Consider the following 12,336-nt stretch of genomic DNA (forward strand, 5'->3'; position numbering starts at 1 on the left):
AAGAGAAAGAAGGAAAAGAAGAAAAAAAAGAAGAAAAAGAAGAAAAAGAAGAAGAAGAAGAAGAAGAAGAAGAAGGAGAAGAAGGAGAAGAAGAAGATGAGAAAGAAGAAAAAGAAGAAGAAGAAGAAGAAAAAGAAGGAGAAGAAGGAGAAGGAGAAGAAGGAGAAGAAGAAGAAGAGAAAGAAGAAAAAGAAGAAAAAGAAGAAAAAAGAAGAAAAAAGAAGAAAAAGAAGAAGGAGAAGAAGAAGAAGAAGAAGAGAAAGAAGAAAAAGAAGAAAAAGAAGAAAAAGAAGCAAAAAAAGAAGAAGAAGGAGGAGAAGAAGCAGAAGAAGAAGAAGCAGAAGGAGAAGCAGAAGAAGAAGAAGAAGAAGCAGAAGGAGAAGAAGGAAGGAGGAGGAGGAGGTGGAGGAAGAGGAGGAGGAAAACAATGGGGATAATTTAGTCTTTTACTATATTTTTAACGGAAAAAATAGACGAAATGACTATTTTGTTGACGGAGAGAAAAGATAAGGACGTTTTAATAGGTTTCTAAAAATATAGGGACTGACTTGTTAATAATAGCAATATTCAGGGACTAAATTGTAAATCTCCTTTTTTTTATAAATGAATTTGGTAAATCTACGAAGCATAGGCATTTCGGAGAATTGATTCTGATGGTGAAATTAGGATTTTAAACAAAATGAAGACTAAAACATGGGGACTTTGGTGAATTTGTGTTAAAACTTCAAATTTAATAAAACAAAAATAGTCAAATAGCAACGCTTGAACGCCAAGTTAACTTTATCTCTTTTTTTAACAAGTTAAATCTCTTTACTAATAAAAATGTTTCTTTTCTTTTTTTAAAGATTTTCCAACCATGTGGATTTAAATAATTTCCATTACACATGTCAAAATATATTTTATCACTTAAAACATTATTATTTCACGTTTTAATTGACAAATTCCTTTTTCCCTATATTGATATGGATTGAGTTATCCATGATTTCCACATTTACAATGACTAATATAGCAAGTAGTGGCAGCTAACTACCAATAGGAGTGAGCACTATTCGGTTCAAACCGAAAAAATCGACTGAACCAAATCGATTTGAAAATTTGATTCAGTTTTTTATACATTTCGGTTCAGTTCAGTTTTCAATTTTAGAAATTTCGGTTATTTCGGTTTTGATAAAAAAAAATTGAAAAAACCAAACCGAACCGATTAGTGATAATAATATATTTTTTTAATAATATAGAGAAATTAAATCATATTAAGATTAAAATATTTTAATTAAAATTTAAAATATTAAAAATAAAGTGTAAAAAATAAAAAAATTATTAAAAATCAAAACCGATCAAATCGAACCGAATCAGACCGGTTCAGTTCGATTTGATTTTTGACCAAAATCGATTCGGTTCGATTTTCATAAACACTAAAATTTTGATTTTCAATTTATTCGGTTCGGTTCGATTTTGAACCGAACCGACCGAATGCTCACCCCTAACTACCAATGCCTTAAAAAACATAAATAAAATATTTATAAGAAACAAATCTATTAAAAAAATATGAAAATAAATAATATATTATGATACTATAACTCTTCTATTAATAAAATTTAGGTAATTACTATTGTAATGATCTCCGATATTGGAAAAATTCCATAGTGTAATTAACTTAATTTTTAAGGATTAATTATTCTATTGTTTATAAATTGAGAGATTTACAATTTAGTCCCTGGATATTGCCATTATTAACAAGTTAGTCCCTGTATTTTTAGAAACCTATTAAAATATTCTTATATTTTCTTTCCGTCAACGAAATAGTCTTTCCGTCCTCTTTTCCGTTAAAATTAGATAAAGGAGGAGAGAGAAAATTTTTAAAATCCAATTTTACCCTCAAATAAAATTCTTTATTTAGTCATTGGATATTGTTATTATTAACAAGTTAGTCCTTACATTTTCAAAAATCTATTAAAACGTTTTTATCTTTTTCCATATCTATTAAAATATCCTTATCATTTCTTTTCATCAATAAAATAGTTCTTATCTTTTCTCATATCTATTAAAATGTCCTTATCGTTTCTTTCCATCAACGAAATAGTCCTTTCTCATCGTTTCTTTCCGTCAACGAAATTGTCATTCCCTATATTTTTAGAAATCTATTAAAACGTTCTTATCGTTTCTGTTTGTCAACAAAATAGTCCCTATCTTTTCTCATATCTATTAAAATGTCCTTATCGTTTTTTTTTGTCAACGAAATAGTCTCTATCTTTTCTTTTCTCCTCCTCCTCCTCCTCCTCCTCCTCCTCCAAAAAAGAAGAAGAAGAAGAAGAAGAAGAAGAAGAAGAAGAAGAAGAAGGACAAGAAGAAGAAGAGAAAGAAGAGAAAGAAGAAAAAGAAGAAAAAGAAGAAAAAGAAGAAGAAGAAGAAGGAGGAGGAGAAGAAGGAGAGGAAGAAGAAGAAGAAGAAGAAGAAGCAGAAGCAGAAGGAGAAGCAGAAGCAGAAAAAGAAGCAGAAGGAGGAAGAATTGATGAAGAAGAAAAGGAAGGAGGAGGAGGAGGAAGAGGAAAATAATGGAGGGTAATTTAGTCTTTTATTATATTTTTAACGGTAAAAATAGATGAAATGACTATTTTGTTGACGGAAAGAAAAGATAAGGACATTTCAGGTTAGTTTTGTTCTAACTTTTGCCTAAGCCACCTTTTATGGCTTTTTAACTTGTCGAGCTTTTTTTTTTTATAATATTATTCCTACTTTTACCTAACCCATTCTCTGCATGTTTTTGACTTAGTAAACTATTTTCTTTTTCAAATCTAGCAGCAAGAGAAGTTCAAACTATTAGCTACTCTTGCCAAGTCTCCTTCATGGCCTCAAAATCTACAATCGAAGCGGCTCTTTAGTCTCATGATTGTTTGGTTTGCTGTTTAGCTCAATTTTGACATCCTTTGGATAGTTCCTTAGTGAAATTTTGCTCATACTACCTTTTGGACCGACATGCCATGTGTTGCTATCATTAGCTTGACTAAATCTTCTTTCTATATTCCTACTCAGCTCGTTCGATCTTATGGCCTGCTCTAATTTATCCTTTAGATGAGGGTTGCGTAGGAGTAGTTAAGCTAATTTCTCGCTTTTTTACAAAGGATTCATGACACATGGGCAAGGCACTCCATCTAGACTCTTTGATTTCTTATTCTATTGATGTAGTTTTTTTTAGCAAAACATTTAACATTGATAATCAAATAAAATTAAGTTCTATTTATCCAAATGAAATAAAATTAAGTTCTATTTATACAAATGAAATGCACTTTTTATTAATTGGATATATCTATTTTTCTTTACTACAACTTGAACTATTAACTTAAATTCTAAAATTCAATTAAATACTCAGATATTCTTACAAACTTTTTTTAAATTCTCTTCTACAGATTTTCAATCCAACTTTTTATTTATTTTTATTATTTTAAAAAAAATTATTATTTAATTAAAAAATTTATTAATTGATTTATTTATTTTGAAAAATATATTAAAATGTTAAAATTTTAAAAAATTTATTAATTATTTTTTTTATAGTAAATATGAAAAAATATATTAATTATTTATTAGTTTCATAAAAATATTTATTAATTATTTTTTCATATTGAATACATTAAATTTTTTATATTAAATAATTAAAATTAATTAATAAATTTTAAAATATCAAAAAATATTTTAATCAGTTTTTCAAAATCAAGGCAAATCAAATAGTAATTTTCCTTTTTATTCTATTTTACTGTCGATTTTTATTTCTAACTTTTGTCTGGACCGTCTGTTTTGGATTGTCAATCTACTCATATGTGAACTTCCTAGTTTGTCCAGATCAGATTCTGGAAGATTCATAAATTTTGATTCAAGTTGTAGTATTTTTTGGTCATCGGAAGTGCTCGCTGAAGTTGGAAATAAAGGTTTTCCTCTAGAGCCTTGAGCTTCGAGCAAGGTGCATGCGTGGGCACATAAGGCGTGTTCCTTGTGAATGTTGCCTGCCTCTCTCCTGTTGAGGCGTTAGGGTTTGAGCTTGGTAAGTCTTCAGTCTGAGGAATGCCTGTGGTCCGCTTCTAATAACAATGGTTGATACACCACCAGATATACTGGTAGTATCAAAATTTAAGGTATGGATGGATTTATAGAATTAAAAGTGCTAGAAGAATTTGTACTTGTTACTTGATTAGGTATATTGGTCCCTGAAATCAAAGATTGAAGTTCCTGAAGTAATCCATCTATTTTTATATTATTCTCAGTTTGAAGAGAGCCTGTTTATGCGTCTTTGAGTTTTCTGCCAGAATTGTTAATTTAAGCTTCTGTTTTCTTGGAAGTGTCATGTATAACAGATTTGAGATTTTCTTCCAATTTCTTCAATTCTTCTGATCGGGTGTTGTTAGCCATGTTGATGGATTAGACCAAAAAAAAGTGCAGCTATTAGTGGGCATAAGTCCAAATAATTTGAGTTAAAATTGCATTGCATTTAACCCAACATCTGTTTGGGACCTGAGAATCAGAAGAAAAAATATGTGAGAAAATGAGGAAGAGGGAAGTAGAAGAAGAGCTCAGAGATTTCTAGAAGAAGATTCTCTCTAATCACTGATTGACTTATAATGAAATCTAAGGTCAACTATATATGGTTTGCAACAGCGTAGGTATCAGAGCTTCTGATAAACTAGCAAATTTTCTAATTGTTAGCTCACTATTGGTCCACCTTTCATATTTGGATTCTTCTTGCTTCTAGTTTGCTGCTCCTTTTATTGCCTTTGCACACTATTTCTCATAAGTGTATGAGGATTAAAGAATGGAAATATAGATTCTCTCCTTGACAATTGTATTTTTAATCTTTGAAAGATGAGTCTTCTGATCTCTATCTGTGATTTTGTCTTGCATAGTCATGACTAAAATGCTGATGCATTGAAAACTTAGGTGAAATTATATGTAAAATTGGCCTTTATAATGATCTATTTTGGGAAAAATATTTTTGTAAGGATATCAAATTTCAGGAAACACAATGAAGTCTGTGATAAGAGTGGAAAATCAATCAATCTATTGAAGATTATGGATCCCAATGTTAGTTTGGGTTTGTTTATATAAATGTAAGTGGAATGGGTTTGTTTATACTTCCCAAATGATGGATCATGCTTTGGCAAGGACTGAAAGCTCTTAGCTAGATGAAAATAGGAAAGTCATTTTCCTAATGTGACAAGGGAAAGTAAAGCATGTTTTCATGTGGCATTTTTTTCTCATGTAGGAGCACTTTGTGGGAGCAATGGTTGAAGATCATGAGACGGGATGCTGGGGTTGTGGACTGCGCCTTCTTCTTCCATCTTATTCACCTATTTTTAAGTGTGGCTGGTGTGGAGCAATAACAACTCAAAATGAACGAAAATGTGAGACCAAGTATCTTTGGTGGAGACATGCACGTGACCGTTGCTTCGTATGTGTCCTCCTCGGCTTCATGCTTTTTGTAATATGTATGTCACTTTTTCATTTCATACTTCCTTTTCCCCTCTCTGTGTGCATGTGAATAAAAGAGTGAAAAATGCATATAATAACACTGAGGGTGAACCAACTGTTACAAGAGGAAGCTTGTTTATGTTACATTGAACTTAAAAATTTGGAGTTTATAGGCATGAGAAGAGTCATATCCATTATGCAACCTCTCTTCCTGAGGCAGGAGTGTGTGTGTGTGTGGTGCAAGCCTGCAAGGTGCAAGGGGTGCAGGCGCTAATGCCTCAAATGCAAAATATGGTGACCTTAGTAAGGTGCATGGGTTTCCAATTTTTAATTCTGCAGATGTGTGCTGTTTTCTTTCTTTTTCCTAGTGCTATTTTTCTCAACTATTGCTCCGGCTTTGGAGGTGATTTTATCTTGATCTTTCACGCCAAATCAAATTGGAAAAAAAAAAAAAAAAAAAAAGAAGAAAGCAATGATAATTTAGATTAGACATGATAACCATCAACAAAAGGGATTTTAGGATTTTTTGCTGCATTAAGTTAGATTCAGTTTGTCTAAAGTCACTAGGGTCAGAGAGGATCCGTATAATAGTAGAATAGCTGAAGGCAAAAGTTTTATATTTACTTTCACACCAAATAATTAGGCCAAAGGAAAAGACAAAAGCATCATTTCCTTATTTGTGGCCACAACTTCTCTAGTATTGATGAGGAAAAGAAAGAGATCTATTTTATGGCTTAAGACTTTTTAAAATCTCTAGTTCAATTTTGTTTTGGTATTGCAAAATGTTGGTGTGGCAATTCTAAGTGCATGTTTACTTGTGGAAAACAATTCTTTTGTTTTTGATTTTCTATTTTATAAAACCTCCAGTTTTCATTTTTCCATGGAAAACAAGGGAAAATATGTAACTTGTTTTGTTCATTTATTTTATAATATTATTTATTATTATTGTTATTGTTATTATTATTATTGTAAAAAAAAAATTCGTAAATAATTAATTTAAGTTATGGAAAGTTATAGTATCAGTGTTGTGAAAGGTGCACCGAAGGCGCGCGGCGGACAGGCGCATGGGCTGTTGCCCTGCGGCTGCAGCACCCCAGGCAGGTGACATTGCCAGGCGCCAGACATGGGTGAGGAACATTTGCGGCATCTCGACCCTATATATATTAAAAAAAAATGCCTTACCTCCTTATAACAACAGCCACAAGAGAGGGAAGAAAATGAAAAAAAAAAAAAGAAGAGGAAGAAGGAGAAACACTAATTTTCTTTGTTGCATGCTGCTGGAAAATCAGAAATTAGGTTATTTTTCCTCCTCTTCTTTCTTTCTTCTTCTGCATGTTTTCTTGCTTGTCCTCCTTTCTTTGTTCTTCAGGTCTTCTTAATTCTATGAAAATTTCAGCTTTTTTTCTTCTCCTCTACTTGGATCTCCTTATGAATTCATGCTGCATGCACATATGCTGTCCAATTTCCTTCTTCTTTTGCTGACATGCTGCCCTCCTTCTATCTCCATTTTAACAAATATTCAAGAAATGGATATATGTTTGAGGTCTTCTTCTTCTTCTTTCCTCTATATAGTATGACGTTTGATGGAAATGCATATGCTAGTTAACATTGTGGATAATGACCAAGATCAAGAAAGAGATGCACAAAATCTCCACCCTGTAGGATTGCTGCTTCTTAAACATCGTCTTTGGTTTTGGATATGTGAGTTGATTATCAGCAGGAATGGTAGATTCCGCATCTTTGGGTGTGTCCAACTGAGGTTGATAAACAGGGACACCTTCAAATTCATCTTTGTCGCATTATGGTGGAGAAGAGGGTTTAAACTGATTTGGTTGTGGTTTCAAAGATTGAGAATCCAAGTCGGAACTCATGTTCACTTTAGAATTTTCCGATGTAGGATTTGGGATTGGAGTATGCGGTAAATCGATTCGACTGAAGGGAAGATCAATGAGTTTAAACAAGTCATGGTCTATGGTTTCCTCTACGACGTCGTCCTCTACGCCTTCGAAATGGGAATCAACGGCACCATAAGAGGGAGAGAAGATAAGAAATAGGAGGAAGAGGAGAGAGAGAAATCGGAGAAAAGAAGTGGTTCAGGTCATTGTGGTGGATTGGGTAATTTTCCTTGAGAGAGAAGATGGATATTTGCGATAAAAGAAGCTTGGATGTAATTGCTTCAGAATGATAGAGGCAGAGAGAAGGAGGGAATCATTGCTCTAACAATGCCTCTTAATGTTTGTTGGAAGTGTGCAAGTCATGTGCGTATAACTTTTTTAATTTGATCTCATTTAATTGTAATTAAGAGTTAAAAATACTTTATTATTTTTTTAGGGGCTTTAATGGACCAAAAAAATTGTTAGGGGGTTAAGTGAAGATTTAGATAATTATCAGGGATTTAAAAAGGCCTTTTGCCTTTTAATTACTTTCTCATTATTATATTATTTAATAAAGATAAATCAATTAAATGTATATGATTTCTGACAAAATTTTTATCATGTTAATAAAATTTTTTATGACCATGAAAGCAAATAAATTTAAAAAGTATCTTATTCTATTTGAATTTTGATATATTATTCATATTTATTTAAATTTTTTATTTTTTAATTTTGCGCCTCACTTCACTTAGAGCGCACTTGCATCTTGCGCTTAGGCACTAGGAGTTAGCACCTCTTATTTTCTATGATGCTATAGTAGTATGTCTGGTTTCTGGTTTCTTTGTCCCTCTCTAGTCCACTTTGGCATTACTTTGGTTGTGATTGTAAATTTCAGTGGCAGAATAGTTCTCTTAATATTCTGCCACTATGATATTCATTCTTATACTGTGAAGCAGACTAAGATAACTACATAATTTCAACTACCAGATAATTCAGAATTTTCACTTTCATTTATTGATGGAGATGGTTGAATTTGATGAATTATTGGATTTGCCTCCATTCTAGAAATGAGGAAAATGGAGTATTTGACTTGCGCCCCTTAAAGAGGGCCCTAACATCCCCATCAGATCTTCAACAAACTTTTAAGGATTTCTGATATAGTGCAGGAATGTGCTTTGCAGATTAACATGCTTCATTTAGCTCTATTTTATGTTCAAAGACCAATTAACATGCTGCTTGACCCTTTCTGCTGACATCCTCACTGCTTTTACCAGTTACCTTCAGAAGTTCTATTTTGTGCAGAATTCTGAATCTGAATCCATCTATTTCCAACAGATGTTTAATTGATATATGGTTTTAAATTTTAGCTGATGGATGTTGGTTTCTTAGGCCAACGGACTGGTATATAAGCCCATTTATTTCACCTGTGATGCTCCAATACTCTCCGATATGGAGCAATTTCATGGCCATCGTGGCTGATGCTTTTTGTTCCAAACAAAATTCTCTCCAATCCAGTTTTAAAGATATAAAAAGGATTTTGAAATATAACGTAAAACTTCTTTTTTCTTTTTGTGATGATTGTTAGATATCTGATGTTGTGTAGGTTTTGTTAAATAAATAGTTATTCAGGTACTGGAAATATTAATATGCTGGATATTTGATTTAGTTTAATTTATTTTTACAAGATTTCTATTTTTCTAAAAAAAAAAAACAACAGATTAACAATATTTGCAGATGTGGATGTAAGAATTTTGCCACAAAATTCAGATACTGCGGTTTTAAACCAGGCATTTCTAATCTCAGTTTGTTCCAATTTTCTGAAAGTTCAGGTGGTGGTGTCTGGGCTGTGTACCCTGTTGTTTTCTCCATCAGCTATTTCTGTGGAATTTTCCACTCAAGCATAACTGTGATCTTGTCTATGATTACTCTTTCAATGTTTAGTCTTGCGGCCTTTAACTCTCCTGGAACACCACCTATCATAGAGTGGGGTAGCTACCCAGTTGTGGGAAAAGGTTACCTTGAGAATTACACTTTCTGTCACTATTGTTCGAAGCCAAAATCGCCTAGAGCCCATCACTGCAGTTCATGTGGAATGTGCATATTGGACATGGATCATCACTGCCCTTTTGTAAGTGTTTACTGTTGTTAAGTTTTAGAAATAATGATGCATTATAGAGAATCTCCTTTTGGTTTCTTGAATTGTGTGATGTTCATTTACAACTGAACATTGTTTACGGTGCTACTTCAGTTATTTGTGAAAGCTGCATTTATTGGAAGCTTCCACTTCAAATTTCAATTATGTTCTAGATTTTAAATTTGATTTAATTTTTAACCAAGTTATATATGGAAAGAAGTTAAATGGAAGTTGGAACTTGGAATTGATTTTTTAAAGTTTTGCTTGTAGTTTCTGTAGAACTTTGTATTCCTGAACAATCTCATTACCTCCTAAAAAAGGAGAAGAAAGAGAAAAGTAGGATAAATCTAAATGCCCTAGATTCAACAATTTGGGTAATTGCTCACTTTTGAGTTAATATTTTGCATGAAAAAAAATTCCAGATGCATATGTTTTCAATTGGTAGGCATCATGTAACTCTTTTTCACTGCCTTGTGCACTAGTTGAGTTTTCCTTTCCAATCCTCACTTTCAGCCGAGGAAAGTTGATAAAACCTCAGCCATTCTCATTTTCTATTCTTCTGAGTTTTCTTGTGACATTTTCTTTTGAGCATTTCCTCGTATGATTATTTTAGAACCTTAGATTACTGTAATTTCTTAATGCTCCTAGGCCCTTTCTTTTCTACTTTGAGATCTACACATGCATGTATATGACAATTTGCATACACAGGTCATCAAATCTCCTATCGAAATAACTTTTACTCTCAACTACTCTTCTTTGTTAAGTTACAGACTTAATCTTGAGAACCTGAGGAGGTATTTCTCAATCAAATTAATCAAACAGAAAATATTGATGAAGTGCTTAGTGTTTATTTCATATCGATTAATGTCCTAAGGTTGCTTGATTAAATTACTGCAGAAATTTTATTTTTATATTTATAAGTATTTGATAAAGGGTATAGAATTCAACCTTTAGCCTCCCGCTCAGAGGAGATGTGGCTACTGTGTTGTGCCTGGGCCACTGACCAACTCAAATGAAGGTTTGTGTGAATCAATTTTGTGGATGTCCATTGAGTTCCCATTTTTGTTTCAAGCGTGCAGATTTGCCGTTGCATGATAAAAGAGCAAAGGTAGCAGGTTGGCCTGGCATTATTGTTGTTGTTGTTGAGAAGAGCAACTCCTTGAGTATATTGGCTAAATTTATTTAAAATTGAATTTTACATGTTCTAATGGCAAACCCTCAGAAAATGTTGGGCCTTTGTCCTGGGTCAGCTATCTTCAATAACATCTAAAATTGTGGTTTCTCAGATATTGCCTTTTTGGCCTTCCAACCTCAACCCAAAACAGAGTCCACTATTTGATTATTTGTTAGTGTCAGGTTAGATGAATGAAAAGCATAATCTGTAGTGGTTAGGGTTCAAAAATTTGTGAAAGAATTGAAGTCTGAAGTTGGTAAGAAGCAAAATCTGTTAATTTTTAACTAGAAGGTGGTAGTAATTTCCATGAAATTCTTATTCTACTAACTGGCTAAGCTAGGATTGGAATGCATATGCATGCTTATTGTACTGTTACTATGCAAATTCTAAATTCATTATTTTATAGTTAGATTTTGAGCATGTGCTTACATGTGAGCAACATATAACAATGCTTTTGAAATCCTTGCGCAGATTGGAAACTGCGTGGGCGCAGGAAATCACCGATACTTTATCGCCTTCCTTGTATCAGCTGTTGTCAGCACAATATATGTTTCAATCATGTCTGCATTTGCAGTGTGGCATATATGGCCACCATTACCGACCAGATCTCTAGGCGATTTAAGTGGGATGAACAGTTATATGGCATGGAGAATATTTAAAGAACTTATTTTCGCATTGCTAAGCTCTGCGCTGCTGCTGTCCCCAAGAGGGCTTGTTCTTGTTTATCTGTTCTTTTCTAGTGTTTCGGTGGAGATGGGATTGATTGTGCTTCTGTTGCAGCAGCTGTGTTACATATACCAGGGGAAAACTTATATAAGCCACTTGAATTCCCAAGGGGGTGATGAGGCTGGAGAAAAAGATTGCAAAAATATTTTACGTTTCTTTGGTTGCCCATACACTGTTTCAAGATACTTGCCTAATGTTTGGAACACTCCTAAGAGACATAACAAGTGAACGAATTCTTAGAGAATATCATCTTTTGCTTTTCCTTGTAAATGTACTCTTTCTCTAAGCTCTTTTCTTTTTTGGTTAAAAATGTTTCTAAAATAATCTCCCCTGTTATTGGCAACCATTGCCTCGTCAGATTACTTAGAAAGCTTCACAAATTTGGAGTGATGACTGATGACTCGAAGATGGAATTTATTGTTGGTTTCACGAGGCTCCTGATGTTGTTGGAGAGCTCCATTAGGCTGAAATGGGGTGCTGAGAAATTTATTAGTTAGTCAGTTTTGAAAAATATATTTAAATATTTTTTATATATTAAAAAGTTTTCTAATTAGCAAATTGTTAGTTTTAACTGTTAAAAGAGTTTTACCATTAAACTAAAGGTGTCATCCTTTTTATTGAAAAACAATGCTCCATGCTATTAGTTTCATAATTTTTATTTATTTTATTTTTTAAAAATATAATTATTTTTATTAATATTTTAATTATATTTATTTTAAAAATATTAAATTTTATTAAATATTAAAAAATATTTTAAATACTCATTTATAAAAATAATAAATAATAATTTGTTTTAAAAATAAAATAAAATTAAATAAGATTATAATAATTAATTTATATTTTATTATAATATAAAAAGTTAATAATTTAAAAAAACTAAAAAATAGAAAATGAAAAAAAATTATGAAAAGAAAAGAGTAATAATAATAATAATAATAATAAAAATATTACTATTTATCTTTTTTACTTTATTT

At 32.1% G+C, this 12,336-nt stretch overlaps 1 protein-coding gene across 2 annotated transcripts; it reads left to right on the forward strand.

Moving 5' to 3' along the window:
- The first annotated feature begins 3,782 nt into the window (after positions 1 to 3,782).
- LOC110626622 (protein S-acyltransferase 11) lies at positions 3,783 to 11,632 on the forward strand. Of its 2 annotated transcripts, none has more exons than XM_021772646.2 (4): positions 3,783 to 4,033; positions 5,249 to 5,471; positions 9,158 to 9,456; positions 11,108 to 11,632. In XM_021772646.2, the coding sequence occupies exons 2-4, from the start codon at positions 5,267 to 5,269 to the stop codon at positions 11,588 to 11,590; spliced, it is 987 nt and encodes a 328-aa protein (XP_021628338.1). In that variant the 5' UTR covers positions 3,783 to 4,033; positions 5,249 to 5,266; the 3' UTR covers positions 11,591 to 11,632. The 2 variants fall into 2 exon arrangements, with proteins under 2 accessions (XP_021628338.1, XP_021628337.1); XM_021772645.2 differs by having other exon boundaries at positions 3,784 to 4,124.
- The last annotated feature ends 704 nt before the right edge of the window (positions 11,633 to 12,336 follow it).

Source organism: Manihot esculenta, chromosome 11 (genome assembly GCF_001659605.2).
Source record: "Manihot esculenta cultivar AM560-2 chromosome 11, M.esculenta_v8, whole genome shotgun sequence".
NCBI classification, from domain to species: Eukaryota; Viridiplantae; Streptophyta; class Magnoliopsida; order Malpighiales; family Euphorbiaceae; genus Manihot; species Manihot esculenta.